Below are 16,484 nucleotides of genomic sequence, written 5' to 3' on the forward strand. Positions count from 1 at the left end.
GAAGACTGCACCTGGTCTGGGACTAGTCATTGCAGCAGTATATAGGCAACTTTACTCTGCACTTGACATTAAGCTAGAAGAACCATACCGCGGAAGGAACCCATCTGTGGCAGCGCCACCTCTTTGCTGGGGCATTCCAAAACTAATCCCAATGCTATGCGCTTTCCCCATAGCCCAGTATCATCTGTTTACCTCCTCTTCCCTTAAAGGGTGCAACCGTTTCTGCCTCTTGCGCATCCCCGATTTCCATCGCCCCACCATTGGCGGCCGTGCCTTCAGCTGCTTAGGCTCTATGCTCTGGAATTCCCTCCCTAAACCTCTCCATCGCTCTACCTCTCTCTCTCTTCCTTTAAAACTCTCCTTAAAACCTTCCTCTTTGACCTCACCTGTCTAATATTTCTTTATATGGCTCGGTGTCAATTTTTATCTGATAACGCTCCTGTGAAGCGCCTTGGGACGTTTCACTATGTTAAAGGCGCTATATAAATAAAAGTTGTTGTTGCCTCAGTTATTCCCTGTGGCAAAGCAATTCATCCTCCAACTACCCTCTCTGCAAATAAATTTTCCCTAACCTCTCTCCTCCCGAGAACATAAGATTGATGGGCCCCTTGTCACTGACTCCCCAACAGGGGAAATAGTTTTTCTCCACTCACCCTATCAAAGCCCTTCATAGTTTCAAAAACCGCCATTAAATCTCCTCTTAGTCCTCTATGTTTCAGAAAGCTCCTTCTAGCCCAGTATCTCAAGCCTCTCCTCATAATTACAGCTTCTCATCCCTGGTATCACCCTGACCTGGGAATGCTCGACATTGACACGGGTGCAAAAAGTACGGAGGGTTTTACATTCCAGCACAGAACTTAATAACCACAGGTTCACCATAAAAATATAAAAAAGCACACACGTTTTTCAAGATAGTTACCATTTTCTTTGCATGTTCTTCGCAGAGTGGCGTCTGGTGCGTGATGTCAAACACTGGAATGGAACACTGCTGCCCGTCTGCGAACTTGGCCGTGCAGCTTGAGAACAGCTGCTGTGAGCGACTTAACAGGATATCTGAATCTCGCACGGTCAAGGAAACGTCACCTGCCTTTTAACAAAATCCCTAACTTCTTCCAGCTCTGATGAAAGGTCATCGACCTGAAACATTAACTCTGTTTCTCTCGCCACAGATACTGCCTGACCTGCTGAGTGTTTTCCAGCATTTTCTGTTTTTATTCAGTGACTGCTTAACATCAGGCCCCACGGTAAATGCGCCTTTATAAGGTCATCTATCCAAGAAGTTAGTCACAAAAGGTCTCATTTAACGACAGCACTGTGAAATAACCATCTCGAGGCTGGGTGTGCTTTACGGATAAGCGGTTTGGAGAAGGGTTAGAACTGGTGTACCCAGGGGCCAGTGCTGCGTCCAATTTTGTTCTCTGCCTATATAAATAATTTGGAATTGGGCATAGGAAGCATGATTGAAATTTCCTTAGGACACAAGTAGGAGAATGGGTAAAGTGCAAGGAAGATTGTAAAGCACTTCAGGAGGACAGAAAGAAACAGGTTGGCAGAATGGGCAAACAATTTAATGTAGACAAGTGTGAGATAGAATATTTTGAGAGGGGTGGGGGGCAACTAGGAATGTACACTTGATAGAAAGACACTGAAGAGTGTGGATGAACAGAGAAGCCTCGGGTTCAAATACGTGAAAGTAAGATTAAAAAAAGGCTAATAGTGGTTTAGATTGTATAAAAGGAGCACAGGGTACAAGAGTAAAGGGGCAATGATAAATTTGTACACAGCAATAGTTAGGCCAGAGTTGTGTAGTTTTGGGTGCCTTGTTATAGAAAGGACGTTAAAGTCATAGAAAAACTACAGTGTAGATTCACCAGGATGATACCAGGAATGGGAAATTAGTTATGAGGAGGAACTCAAGAAACTGGGACTATTTCCACTGGAGCAGAAATCGGCAAGAGGAGATTTAATAAGAAGCTTTTAAAATCATGAAAGGTTTTGATATGGTGAATAGGGAAAGACTATTTTCTCTGGTTGGGGAATCACAGATGAGGGAATCATCAATTTAAAAGAATGAGGGAAAAGGGGTTGGGAGGAATTTCTTCACATGGAGCGTTGTTAGACACAGGGAATAGTTGAGGCAGAGACCATTGCATTTTTTAAGGGGAAATTGGATAAACACTCGAAGCAGTGAAAGACACAGGGCTATGGGGAGAGTGTGTGGCATTGAGATTAGTGTCGGATTGCTCCAGCAAAGAGCTGGCATGGACCTAGTGGGCTGAATGGCCTCCTACTGTGCCGAAAACTTCAGTGATTCCATCAATTTAGCTGCGCTCTCAAATCAAAAGACAAAAGGGATGGATGTTAGAAATTAATCACACAGCAATTCCTCTGAACAGTTTGATAGTTAGGTGGTTGTTTGCAGAGATCTTCTCTTTATCCTTGTCGTTACAGTGTAAACTCAGGTCAGCAGTTTGAGAGAGGGACAGCGTTAAGGATACGTTGAAAACAGTGCCTGGTGTATGGAAGAGACATGTTGGGGCAGTGCTGGCCCTTGATGGTTCCTGTACACAGTGCTGGTTCCACTACTCTGTGGTCTGGCTGCTTCATGCTGAAAAGAACACAACTGGTGAGATTAGTCAACCTTGATAAGTACCGATTATAGCCCGGTCTCGAGGCCAGGTCCCACAGTAATTCCCATGCGCCATGCCACAGTGCGACAAGGTATAGGCACCTGAAAGCAGGATCCCAGATCCGTGCCATCGGGGGTTGGGGGTTGAAGTAGTTTCCAACGGGGAGCGAAAATCACCACTGGAGGCTATATGTGCATCTGCTGGCAGCCAGTTACATGGCAGTGGCAGAGGTCACATGCCCGTCTCAGCTGGAGTATGGTGGGTGGCAGAGAAACTTAAAGTGGGAAAGGGGGAGGGAAAAAATGCAAAATAACATACACATCGTCTCCTTGTATTCAAACTATAAATCCTTCTGTCCAAATCAAGCAATTATTTATCTATCTATCTATATCATCAGGAGTTGCATAAACCTAAGGGCACAAGCCACCACCACAAAGTATTCCTCTCCTTCCCCACCTAAAAACAGAAAAACGTACACATCGCATGAGTGAACTAATGGATTTGAACCACAGCTTGAAAGACTTGCAGTGATCACGTCTCAAAGCGTGTCACACACAATGAATTACTTTGCAGTGCAGTGACAGTTGTTGCATAGGCAAAATCTGCAGCCAGTTTACACACAGCAAGATCCGAAAATAGCAACAAAATGAATGACCAGTGAGTCTGCTTTTGGTGGTATTGGTTGAAGGACGAAAGTTGGCCAGGACGCTGGGAGAACCCCCAGGCTCCTCTTCAAAAAGAGTGCCACCGGATCGTCAAGATCCACCTGAACAGGTAGGTGATTACCCAATGTGATTCTAATCGCTCTCTTCCTCATCCCCATTGGGATTCTATTATAGAAACATAGAATGAAACAGCACAGAAGGAGGCCATTCAGCCCATCGTGTCTCTTTGAAAGAGCTATCCAATTAGTCTCACTCCCCTGCTCTTTCCCCACAGCCCTGCAAATTTTTTCCCTTCAAGTATTTATCCAATTCTCTTTTGGAAGTTATTATTGAATCTGCTTCCACCACCCTTTGAGGCAGTGCATTCCAGATCATAACAACTCGTTGAGTACATTTTTTCCCCTCATGTCGCCTCTGGTTCTTTTGCCAATTATCTTAAATATGTTTCCTCTGGTTACTGACCCTCTGTCACTGGAAACAGTTTCTCCTTATTTACTCTATCAAAACCCTTCATGATTTCTATCAAATCTCCCCTTAACCTTCTCTGGTCTAAAGGAGAATAATCCCAGCTTCTCCAGTCTCCCCATATAACTGAAGTCCCCCATTCCTGGTACCATTCTAGTAAATCTCCTCTGCACCCTCTCCAAGGCCTTGACATCCTTCCTGAAGTGTGGTGCCCAGAATTGGCCACAATACTCCAGCTAGGGCCTAACCAGTGTTTTATAAAGGTTTAGCATAACTTCCTTACTTTTGTACTCAATATCTCTATTTATAAAGCCAACAATCCCATATGCCTTTTCTCAATTTTTCCTGCCACCTTCAAAGACTTGTGTACGTACACCCCCAGCTGTCTCTGTTCCTGCATCCCCTTTAAATTGTACCATTTAGTTTATATTGCCTCTCCTTATTCTTCCTACCAAAATAAATCACTTCACACTTCTCTGCATTAAATTTCATCTGCCCTGTGTCTGCCCATTTCACCAGTCTGTCTATAACCTCCTGAAGTCTGTTACTATCCTCCTCACTGTTTACTACATTTACGAGTTTCGTGTCATCTGCAAACTTTGAAATTATGCCCTGTTACCCCAAGTCCAGGTCATTAATATGTATCAAAAAGTGACCCCTGGGGAACACAACTGTACACTTCCCTCCAGTCTGAAAAATAACCGTTCACCCCGACTCTCTGCTCTCTGACCCTCAGCCAATTTAGGATCCACGCAGCCATTATGATTCTATTGTTCCTCTTCTTACCCGCATCGTGATTCTATTCTCTAATAATCCTCGGAACTTCCACTTGTCTCTGCCCCTCCTCTCCTCATGTTCAATCCTGTCCGTTGTTCTTTCTCCTGTCGTCCTGCACACACCAAACCCCCACCGCCCCCCGCCAACCTCAATCTATTTCTCTCCCTTGTCTGGCTGTAATTTGTCTTGTCTGGTCTGATTTGACTCTGGTAGAATTGTATCTGGTTTCTCTCTTTCTCACCCTATGTCAAAACCTCCTGGTTTTCATTCTGTCTCCAGTTGTAATGCAGTTTGATCTTCATCACCTATTACCCCAGCTGCAATTCTGTCTGATACTGCACCCCTTTCCAATCCGAATACAGACTCTTCAGATGTCGATGAGTACGCCACAGGTCTTTAACACATTCAGGAATACCACCTAGTGTTATTAAAAACCCACGGTTTGAGCTCTTGGAGATATCCTCCTAACTTCCGAGAGGCAACTCCAAATGAGCCACATTTATAGTCGTCGCTCTACATCCACTGCAGACACACAAAAGGGAAAAATCGACACAATTCCAATGAACCAAATCACTTTCCATTCATTGATTTGACAGCACAGAGAAAGATGCCTGTGCTGGGTTCAACTAGAATTATCTACTCTAATTTCTCTGCATATTCTCTGTATCTTTCTACATTTCAAATACTAGTCCTATTCCCCTTTATATGATGTTATAGTCTCTGCCGCAATTGCCACTTATGGCAAAGCATCCCATGTTCTAATAACTTCCCCTTGCGTTCTTCTCATAAGAATTCAGAGTCGAAGCTCTCTGATTAGCGATTCATCAAACCATCACGATTTACCCTCTCAAAACTTGTCAGAATTTTGAAAATCTCCATTAGATCCTCCCTTAACCGTCTCCAAGCAGTGAAACATGAGCTAACTTTTCCAAGCTTACCTTCACAACTGCTACCACTGTAGTGATTCTTTGCTGCACTCTTTCCATGGCTCTAATATCCTTTCTATAATGGGGTGTGCCCAGCTTCATGCAATACTCAAAACTGTGGCTGAACCAATGTCTTGTATAAATGCGTCATTTATACACTTCCTTGCTGTTATATTCATTGTCCCTATTCAGTCTCGTTGTATAGAATTTCTCTGAGCATGACACTTCAATACAAAATGCAGTACCAAACATAGCATCCCCAAAACTGATTGATCAGCGCACTGCATTCAATAAATGCATCACTGACTTTTACATACAAAGCACAGCACAAGCTTAATCACTTGTGTAATATCCTTGTGTTGGGTTTGAATTAATGAAGGTGGATAAAATGGCCTGTAATACAAATATTTACACATTTCCTAGTTTGCAGAACTCCTGATCCAAGTATAATCCTGATCCAGACACCTGCTGTTGAGTAGAATGAACTCAGAATCTCAGTGACTGCTCCATTTGGGAATCAATGATACAACCACTTAGCAAAAAAGCTGCATTACCCACATACAGCTCTGAGGTCATATTAAGCTGCTGCATTTAAGCGGTTTAACACAGCAGATCGCTGAGCATTATACCAGCAACAATATCTTCAGACTCCCCTCCCTGCATTGTTAAGGTGGTTGAAGGCCAAAATAAAGCCAACTAACTGGAAGTTTAACAAGCCCTAGTGCTCAATGCAATCGGCTGAACAGTAAAAGATTTCCTCCTCAACTTCCCCCAACCCTATTATATATTAAAATCGTTGGGTGGGTCAATGGATTCTATGAAATACCTGTAACGCCTGTAGGGGGCGCTGTGAGGGATCTTTTCAGTGGCAGTAATGTAAGGTAATGATTCATGCCAAAGCACCATTTGCTACCCTTGCCGTTTCAAATAGCTATGCAACTCCACACCCAACAATTGTGGCAACCTCCAAGTAGAAAGGCTGAAAACGAGTCTGATCATTAGGTGTTTAAGAGATGAACAGTTTTAATACAGTCGATTTAACATTGCTATCTGTATGCACGCAAGCCCTTCTATGAAGTGGGAAAATGCTGTAATGGGCATGTTTACTGACTCACCTAGCTTCCCCCCACCTCCACTGAGCATGTTTTCCCCCTTCTCCTATCCTCCTTTTCCCCTCCCCTCCACTCCTGCCGTGGCCCAATAATCCCCTGCCCTCTAACCCGACTGACCTGACTACTACACTTGCTCTTGACTCTGTGTGCAAAGTCAAGGGAGATCAACTGGTCCAAGAAAACAATTCTTGGACCAGTGCATAGACAAATGCATAGAACGAGCAGTTCAGAAGTCTCGCCGTGTTGTCAGTACCTGACTGCCGGTCGACACAGATTGTAATGTCTGAAATAGTTCCAGCACCAGAGAGAAAAAAAGCATCCCCATCAGGAAAATTGTTACAAGAAAATATTAACTGTTGATTCTTATTTGAACTCAGGAGTGCTGAAGGCTTTTTTTGGGGAGAATCATGGATGATTTACTCTGTCAAACAGAGAGGGAGCTAAACTTCAATCATCCTTAAACAGGGATGCTTTAAACGCAAAGCACGTGAGAGTTAATCCAGCTTTCTGCACCGTCAAGCTCAATAGTTTATTGAGGATGATTTCCTCCCTTCAGGAGCTTTTCAGTAATCATTGTTTAAAAGATAAATATTCTAAGCAAACGTTTACAAAAGTTAAAAAAGATGTTGACGTTAACAGTAATTAGTCTGATTTTTAATGAGTCCTACTGGGAGCTCTCACTCTCCTTTTGCCCCACCACCCCTCACATCACGCACAATATTCCTCTCCCCACTGTCATTGCACGCTCACTTTCCAGCAGCAGTCACTAGGTAGCAATCAGTGGTCAGCAACAATTTGGACGTATTGGGCACAGTAGTGTAGTGGTTATGTTATTGAACTAGTAACCCCAGAGGCTTGAATAAAGAGAATGGGAGTTCAAATCCCACAAAGATAGTTTGGAAATTTGAACTAAGTTTAAAAGAAAATCTGGTAATGGAAAGTTGGTATCAGAAAAGTTGTCCTAAAAACCCAAGTGGTTCACTAATGTCCTTCAGGAAAGGAAACCTGTCTTCCTTACCTGGTCTGGCCTGTATGTGACTCCAGTCCCACACCAATGTGGTTGACTCTGAAGTGGCCTCAGTTGTACCAAATAGAAGGCGCCCCATAACCACCTTCTCAGGGCAACTGGGGATGGGTACATTGACGCCCACATCCCAAGAATAAAATATATATATATATATATATATATATATTTTAAATATCAGGAATCATGGCGGATTTTCCCCCTCTCTAGCCCCAGGGCAGCCCAACTGCTGCCCCAGGTGAGGTCAGACAAATCAGTACAGAAAAAAGACCAGCATTTACATGGTATCTCACCACGACCATTACGATAGCAATGCAGTAGCCATTTTGCACATAGCCAGATTTCACAAATAGCATTGAGATTAATTGGTTTCTGGTGATATCGATTGAGGGAGGAATGTTGGCCAGGGACAAGGAATTGGACCAGGCGCTTTCAGAACCTATGGTAAAGGGAACACTCACTCTCCTGGGTTAATCAAAGAGCTGAGCAGCTTGCAGTCTTTCCCACCAGCACAGTGACAGACTGCAGCACAGTTTTTCTTCCGTTTGTTCCTTTAATCATGGTAACGACGAGCGTTCAGTCATATTTGTGCATTTGTTTACCCATCACCAGGATATTGCCTTTACTTTTTTTATTATTCGTTCATGGGATGTGGGCGTCGTTGGCGAGGCCAGCATTTATTGCCCATCCCTAATTGCCCTTGAGAAGGTGGTGGTGAGCCGCCTTCTTGAACCGCTGCAATCTGTGTGGTGAAGGTTCTCTCACAGTGCTGTTAGGAAGGGAGTTCCAGGATTTTGACCCAATGACAATGAAGGAACGGCGATATATTTCCAAGTCGGGATGGTGTGTGACTTGGAGGGGAACGTGCAGGTGGTGTTGTTCCCATGTGCCTGCTGCTCTTGTCCTTCAAGGTGGTACAGGTCGCAGGTTTGGGAGGTGCTGTCGAAGAGGCCTTGGCGAGTTGTTGCAGTGCATCCTGTAGATGGTACACATGGTGGTGACGGGAGTGAATGTTTAGGGTGGTGGATGGGGTGCCAATCAAGCGGGCTGCTTTGTCCTGGATGGTGTCGAGCTTCTTGAGTGTTGTTGGAGCTGCACTCATCCGGGCAAGTGGAGAGTATTCCATCACACTCCTGACTTGTGCCTTGTAGATGGTGGAAAGGCTTTGGGGAGTCAGGAGATGAGTCACTCGCCGCAGAATACCCAGCCTCTGACCTGCTCTTGTAGCCACAGTATTTATATGGCTGGTCCAGTTAAGTTTCTGGTCAACGATGACCCCCAGCATGTTGATGGTGGGGGATTCGGCGAAGGTAATGCCATTGAATGACAAGGGGAGGTGGTTAGACTCTCTCTTGTTGGAGATGGTTATTGCCTGGCACTTGTCTGGCGTGAATGTTACTTGCCATTTATCAGCTCAAGCCTGGGTGTTGTCCAGGCCTTGCTACATGCGGGCATGGACTGCCTCATTATCTGAGGGGTTGTGAATGGAACTGAACACTGTGCGATAATCAGCGAACATCCCCATTTCTGACCTTATGATGGAGGGAAGGTCATTGATGAAGCAGCTGAAGATGGTTGGGCCCAGGACACTGCCCTGAGGAACTCCTGCAGCAATGTCCTGGGGCTGAGATGATTGGCCTCCAACAACCACTGCCATCTTCCTTTGTGCTAGGTATGACTCCAGCCACTGGAGAGTTTTCCCCGATTCCCAATGACTTCAATAAATGGTCAGCAAAACTATGATCTCTGATTTGCGGACTTGCACGGTCAGTCTGATCACCGTCAATTCTTGTATCAATCGCTCTGCCATTTTGCCATATTAATTCGATCAGACAATTCACGCCACTTAGCTTAAAAGAAAAAAAACTGGTAAAAATATTTTCCATGCCTCCAATTTACTTGAAAATGTAAGAATTGTCCATTAATGGGAAACAATTTGGGCGCTGCATCTGCTATATTAGGGGACCAAAAACAAGAGAGTTCCCATGAGTATCCAGACAAAATGTCCTGTACCATAGCATTTAGATTTAGGGTTCCCCCCTACCCCAATGAATAAGTAATAACACCTCAATTTCATCATCGATCTTGCAAGTGCAGTTGAACCTGGCACTTTCTAGTCTGTGTGGTTTGGTGTTATCCTGGGCAGTGCCTTTAGCCACAAGGCCATCAAGGAAGTCGGGGGTGGGGGGGGGGTGGGGGGAGAAAACGTTCACCCTTTAAGGACCGAGGAGGATGACTAAAGATTTCAGGGACAAGGATGTTATATTACCATGGTCCAATGAAAGATTCTGCACTTGTGCTGGCGCGGACTCGACGGGCCGAATGGCCTCCTTCTGTTCTGTAACCTATGATTCTATGAACTCCTGTTTCTTATAAGAGTTTAGCACGCAGGTGGAAGCACGAGAGGGAGAACTTCAGGACTCAACGCAAAACCACCAAGGGTTTTAAAAGGAACACTGGTCATTATAGAGAGAGAGACAGAGAGAGAGAGAGAGAGAAAAAGAAAGAAAGAACGCGAGAGCTTTAGAGTGCTAAAAATATAACAAATTATTCTGAATGTTGGAAGCTCGAGACATTGCTATTTTTGGCCATTATGTTCAATACAAGCCTCCCAAAGGGCCAGTTTTTGTTGATCGTAATGGCCTCTGGGAAGATGCCACCAAGAGATCGTTTCCCTGACCGACCCCTCCTTAAAGTGAAGCCTGCGCACAGTGGCTGACCTGGTCTGTGTGGGGGGCGCCGTTCTGAGTTCCTGAAGCAGCTGCCCGGCGTAGTCGGGTTCGTTGCTGGCCGCCTGCAGTAGCGCCCTCCGGAAGACGTGCCGACACCTCTGTTGGCGTGCCGCTGCTCGCTCCACGCGACAGAGCTGCATGTATCTGTGCTGCAAGTAAGTGCAGAGCCGTGTCACTCTCAAGCTTCTCGTGCTCGTCGCCTCATCTTCGGGGCTGCACAAAAGAACGGAATCAAAGTTTAACCCTCCTGCCCTCAGAGAAACCCACGTAAATATATATTCGGAGTGAATACCGTTACCACTGCCAGGCCGATGACACGCATACACTATACATTGTTGAGTTCTGCATTTAACCACGCAGTGAACTTCAGTGGAGAACTTCAATGGAGTAACTGCCAGTCTACGGCCTGGCTGCATCTAATGAGACATTACACCGCTTTGTTAATTGTACCAGTAGTGTAACTACATGCAGCCTTTATTTTATTCTCGCTTTGCACATGGGTGTTTCTCACTATCTCTTCTGAATGCATTTGTAAGTGCCGGGGATACAGTTAGAATTGTATAATGGAAGAGCTCCAGAGTCAGGCCCCTTGTACAGTCCTAGCTGGTAGTGTTAACTGCATCAAATTAGGCATTCCAGGCAAAGTGTTGGGTGATTATTGTCCTCCCACTTCCTGACGGTGCAACTACAAATCTTGTTAATTACATCGGGGCGGTGTCACTAAATGCAGCTGTGTGTGTGTGTGTGTGTGTGTGTGTGTGTGTGTATATTAATTAATAAGTCATGGCACACCAAGCACGAGAAAAAATTAAAGATTTGTATTTCCAAAGCGTCTCAGCAAAAGCACTTTACACACGAGTTACTCTGAAGTGTGGTGAATTATCTAGGTAAATGCGGCAACCATTTTGCGCACTGCAAGATCCCACACACAGTACGATTCTGCAAACAGCAATGAGACAAACGGACGGTTAATGTACTTTTGGCGCTGTTGGTTCAGGGAGGAATATCGGCCATTCACCTGAACTACTAGCACAGGCAGACGGGAGGATGGGTTTTAACGTCTCTTCTGAAGGATGGCATCTCCCGCTAATACAGAGCTCCCTCAGTACACTGGAGTGTCAGCCTGATAGCACTTTCTGTTGAGGGGTATACCTGTAGCACATTATTAGGACGGTGACCTTCTCTCTCCTCTCAGCCAAAACCACGCTTAAAACTAGCTGCTCGGAAGAGCTGCTTATGAGATGATGAGGGTTTTCCATCAATGAAGTGATGAATGAATCATTACAAGTTTATAACTGAGCACTGGACAATTTCCTTGCAGCTTTTTCTTGCGGGGTGGCGGGTGGGTAAAAGAGATGAGAAACACAACATTCTTTTGCCAAAAGTTTGGAAGCAAAATTTCTTTTTCAATCTCCAGGATTGAAAATCCAAGCCACGTGCTACATTACCATGGCCATTTGTTGCATTTTATAAAAGGAATAACATTTATTATATAGCACAGGGCCTCTGCATTTCGCTGCAGGAGGGAAAATCTAAAAGTACGTCCAGTTTTATTTGCCATTTTAACATATATTTTACAATATCACAGTTATGTGTGAGCCAAGACCAAAGCACAGCGCACAATTACACTGTGGTGGGGATCGATAAGGTTACAGACTCCCTTACACGAGTTAGCGCAATGAGAGGGGAGGGAGGTGGAGGTGGAGGAACGGGGAGGGGAGGTGGAGGTGGAGGAACGGGGAGGGGAGGTGGAGGTGGAGGAACGGGGAGGGGAGGTGGAGGTGGAGGAACGGGGAGGGGAGGTGGAGGTGGAGGAACGGGGAGGGGAGGTGGAGGTGGAGGAACGGGGAGGGGAGGTGGAGGTGGAGGAACGGGGAGGGGAGGTGGAGGTGGAGGAACGGGGAGGGGAGGTGGAGGTGGAGGAACGGGGAGGGGAGGTGGAGGTGGAGGAACGGGGAGGGGAGGTGGAGGTGGAGGAACGGGGAGGGGAGGTGGAGGTGGAGGAACGGGGAGGGGAGGTGGAGGTGGAGGAACGGGGAGGGGAGGTGGAGGTGGAGGAACGGGGAGGGGAGGTGGAGGTGGAGGAACGGGGAGGGGAGGTGGAGGTGGAGGAACGGGGAGGGGAGGTGGAGGTGGAGGAACGGGGAGGGGAGGTGGAGGTGGAGGAACGGGGAGGGGAGGTGGAGGTGGAGGAACGGGGAGGGGAGGTGGAGGTGGAGGAACGGGGAGGGGAGGTGGAGGTGGAGGAACGGGGAGGGGAGGTGGAGGTGGAGGAACGGGGAGGGGAGGTGGAGGTGGAGGAACGGGGAGGGGAGGTGGAGGTGGAGGAACGGGGAGGGGAGGTGGAGGTGGAGGAACGGGGAGGGGAGGTGGAGGTGGAGGAACGGGGAGGGGAGGTGGAGGTGGAGGAACGGGGAGGGGAGGTGGAGGTGGAGGAACGGGGAGGGGAGGTGGAGGTGGAGGAACGGGGAGGGGAGGTGGAGGTGGAGGAACGGGGAGGGGAGGTGGAGGTGGAGGAACGGGGAGGGGAGGTGGAGGTGGAGGAACGGGGAGGGGAGGTGGAGGTGGAGGAACGGGGAGGGGAGGTGGAGGTGGAGGAACGGGGAGGGGAGGTGGAGGTGGAGGAACGGGGAGGGGAGGTGGAGGTGGAGGAACGGGGAGGGGAGGTGGAGGTGGAGGAACGGGGAGGGGAGGTGGAGGTGGAGGAACGGGGAGGGGAGGTGGAGGTGGAGGAACGGGGAGGGGAGGTGGAGGTGGAGGAACGGGGAGGGGAGGTGGAGGTGGAGGAACGGGGAGGGGAGGTGGAGGTGGAGGAACGGGGAGGGGAGGTGGAGGTGGAGGAACGGGGAGGGGAGGTGGAGGTGGAGGAACGGGGAGGGGAGGTGGAGGTGGAGGAACGGGGAGGGGAGGTGGAGGTGGAGGAACGGGGAGGGGAGGTGGAGGTGGAGGAACGGGGAGGGGAGGTGGAGGTGGAGGAACGGGGAGGGGAGGGGGAGGTGGAGGAACGGGGAGGGGAGGGAGGTGGAGGAACGGGGAGGGGAGGGAGGTGGAGGAACGGGGAGGGGAGGGAGGTGGAGGAACGGGGAGGGGAGGGAGGTGGAGGAACGGGGAGGGGAGGGAGGTGGAGGAACGGGGAGGGGAGGGAGGTGGAGGAACGGGGAGGGGAGGGAGGTGGAGGAACGGGGAGGGGAGGGAGGTGGAGGAACGGGGAGGGGAGGGAGGTGGAGGAACGGGGAGGGGAGGGAGGTGGAGGAACGGGGAGGGGAGGGAGGTGGAGGAACGGGGAGGGGAGGGAAGGAAAGGGATTGGTGGGATGGGGAGAATGGTGAAAGGAGGGGGAGGGCCTCATAATGGCCTTGCATTTCTGTGTAATAATATGCTGCTCACACTGCTTTTGACAAGTGTATCCACCTCCCAGCTAAAAACATTGCACATTCTTGGTCCATACTATTTGAGTACAATCGACAAGAGGCAGAACCACACACCAAGCAGCAAGCTGCACTCCTGTCCTGTAAGAACGCCTAAAGAACAAGAAATTAATCCCTGTTAGTCACAGAATAATCGCTTTAAGAGATTTTGCAAGTAAGAATTTCTCAACGTTTAACTCCAAGTGCTCCTCCAAGTTGGTGTTACACTTCCCAGTTTCCTAAAACTCTGATCACCTATGGGTTATTAACAGCACCAATACAACAGCTACATGTAGCTATGGCTACTTGTCAGAGGCAGTAATAGGCAATGCACAGTTTTTAGGTGCAAGTGGGCCTCGTCTATCATTTAAAGTCACCTGTCTCGCCTTTCACGACCTTAGGACACCCCAAAGTGCTTTACAGCCCATGAAGTACGTTTGACATGAATTCATTGTTGTATTATAGAAAACGCAGCAGCCAACTTGCGCACAGCAAGGTCCCACAAAAGCAATGTGATAGTGACCAGAATAATCTGTTTTAGTGATGTTGGTTGAGGGATAAATGTCGGCCAGGACACCAGGCAGAACTCCCCTGCTCTTCTCCAAATAATACAATGGACTTTTTTATGTCAACCTGAGAAGGCAGACGGGACCTCGGTTTAACGTCGCATCTGAAAGACAACACCTCAGACAGTGCAGCACTCCCACAGCATGGATTTTTCGTTCAAGTCTCTTTAGTGGGAATTGAATCCACGACCTCAGAGGCGAGAGTGCTCCCCACTGAGCTACTGCTGACACCTAATTGAACAGGCGTTTGTTTGAATGTGGTCTGCAAGAGGAAAGGAATAACACCAAAACAAAAATATTGGGTAACGTATGTAGGCCCTTACAGTCTGAATGAGATGGATGGCACAGTACCAAATAATGGAAGGGGCACAATATAGACAGCCATTCATAAGAGGAAAAAAAACCTCTACTGCACTTTAATTAACTTAATTTCTATCTTAAATGGGGAAAGAGATTGGAAATTCCATTAGATCTGTGCTGCATACTCAGCTTATTAGTTAAAAGAATGCTTTACATCTAGGAAGGGGAAGAAAAAAGGAGGCAAGCCAGTAACAATAAAGCATGCTGCAGAATGCCAGGTTGGAGTCAGAAGGTCATGGCTCAAGCCCCACTCCAGGGACTTGAGCACAATATCCAGGCTGACACTCCAGTGCAGTAGAGAGTGCGGCACTCTCAGAGGTGCCGTCTTTCGGATGAGACCTTAAACCAAGGCACCCGCCCGCCCTCTCGGGCACTTTTACACTGCTGTTTGAGGGAGGAACGGAGAGAGACTTGCATTTATATAGAGCCTTTCACGACCTCAGGACATCCCAAAGTGCTTTACAGCCAATGAAATACTTTTGAAGTGTAGTCACTGTTGTAATGACAGAAACGCAGCAGCCAATTTGCGCACAGCAAGGTCCCACAAACAGCAACCTGATGAAGGCCAGAGAATCTGTTTTCGTGATGTTGGTTGAGGGATAAATATTGGGCCAGGACACCGGGGAGAACTCCACTGCTCTTCAAAATAGTGTCATAGAATGTTTTATGTCCACCTGAGAGGGCATCCAAAAGACGGCACCTCCGATAATGCAGCACTCCCTCAGCACTGCACTGGAATGTCAGCCTGGATTTTGTGCTCAAGTCTCTGGAGTGGGATTTTAACCCAACTCAGAGACGAGAGTGCTGCCAACTGAGTCAATGTTGTCACCTGAGGAGTCAGCTACTCCTCAGGACTATACAGAGGATGACAGCCAGCGGAGAGAGAATCGGACGTTTGCTGTCGGCTGCTCTGCTCTAATATAAAAGCCATGATGTGGAGATGCCGGTGATGGACTGGGGTTGACAATTGTAAACAATTTTACAACACCAAGTTATAGTCCAACAATTTTATTTGAAATTCACAAGCTTTCGGAGGCTTCCTCCTTCCTCAGGTGAATGTTGTGGAAATGAAATCCTCGAAAAGCACATAGAGAGAAGTGAATAAGCCTCTGAACTGACGGACAGAAATGTGTGTGTGTTTGTCATGGTTATTTTGATTTATCTTCGCAGGCTTGTAATCTTTTTGCAGTTTTTGCAGCCTGTCTTTGCAGTTGGCCATTTCACTGTGTAAAGATACACTATCCAGTTTCTCTCTGCAAGTATCCCTTGTGTTGCAGCATTCGGTTCCATCTCCGTACTCTCACATCGCAATGCTGCTCAGAAATGCCTTCCCAATGTACCGACTTAGGCTGGTTCACCCAGAGGGGGCAAGAGATGGAAGCCGGTAGCACATTTCTGTCCCAACAATTCCAATGAATCCTAACTTGTATCGAGTGCCCCATGGCCACTCTCAGAAACCAGGACCGGACATGTTCTCACGCACCAGTGCACCTCCACAACCCCCTCCTCTGCATCCCGAAGTAGCCACTTAGTGGGTCAGTCCCAAACTGAATGACAGCCAGGAAGGTGTTAATTTACCGCTGCCGATTTGGTCGCGCGACCTGCTGTACTGTTGGGAGGGTGCTGCTGAAAAGTTGGAATCCAACAAACCCAGCAAAAAAAAGGCAGGCTCCATTTGCACCAAATTCCTATAACCTGCAATGATTATACAGAATGAATATTGACACCACTGTGTCAGCCAATTAGTTGGAGGCGGGGCAGAACTTACAGCAAACAGAGTCTATTTAAACAGAGTCTCTACAAACTACAGCAAACGGAAC

The 16,484-nt window shown here is 47.5% G+C and overlaps 1 protein-coding gene across 1 annotated transcript in view; it reads right to left on the bottom strand.

Annotated features, from left to right (window-relative positions):
• Window positions 1-16,484, bottom strand: part of LOC137323950 (INO80 complex subunit D-like) — a 110,708-nt gene that overhangs the window by 15,543 nt on the left and 78,681 nt on the right. The window contains 3 exon segments of the mRNA XM_067988095.1: window positions 920-1,053; window positions 2,499-2,608; window positions 10,320-10,544. Of these exon segments, the coding sequence (XP_067844196.1) occupies window positions 920-1,053; window positions 2,499-2,608; window positions 10,320-10,544 (469 nt within the window).

Source organism: Heptranchias perlo, chromosome 7 (genome assembly GCF_035084215.1).
Source record: "Heptranchias perlo isolate sHepPer1 chromosome 7, sHepPer1.hap1, whole genome shotgun sequence".
Taxonomy (NCBI): Eukaryota; Metazoa; Chordata; class Chondrichthyes; order Hexanchiformes; family Hexanchidae; genus Heptranchias; species Heptranchias perlo.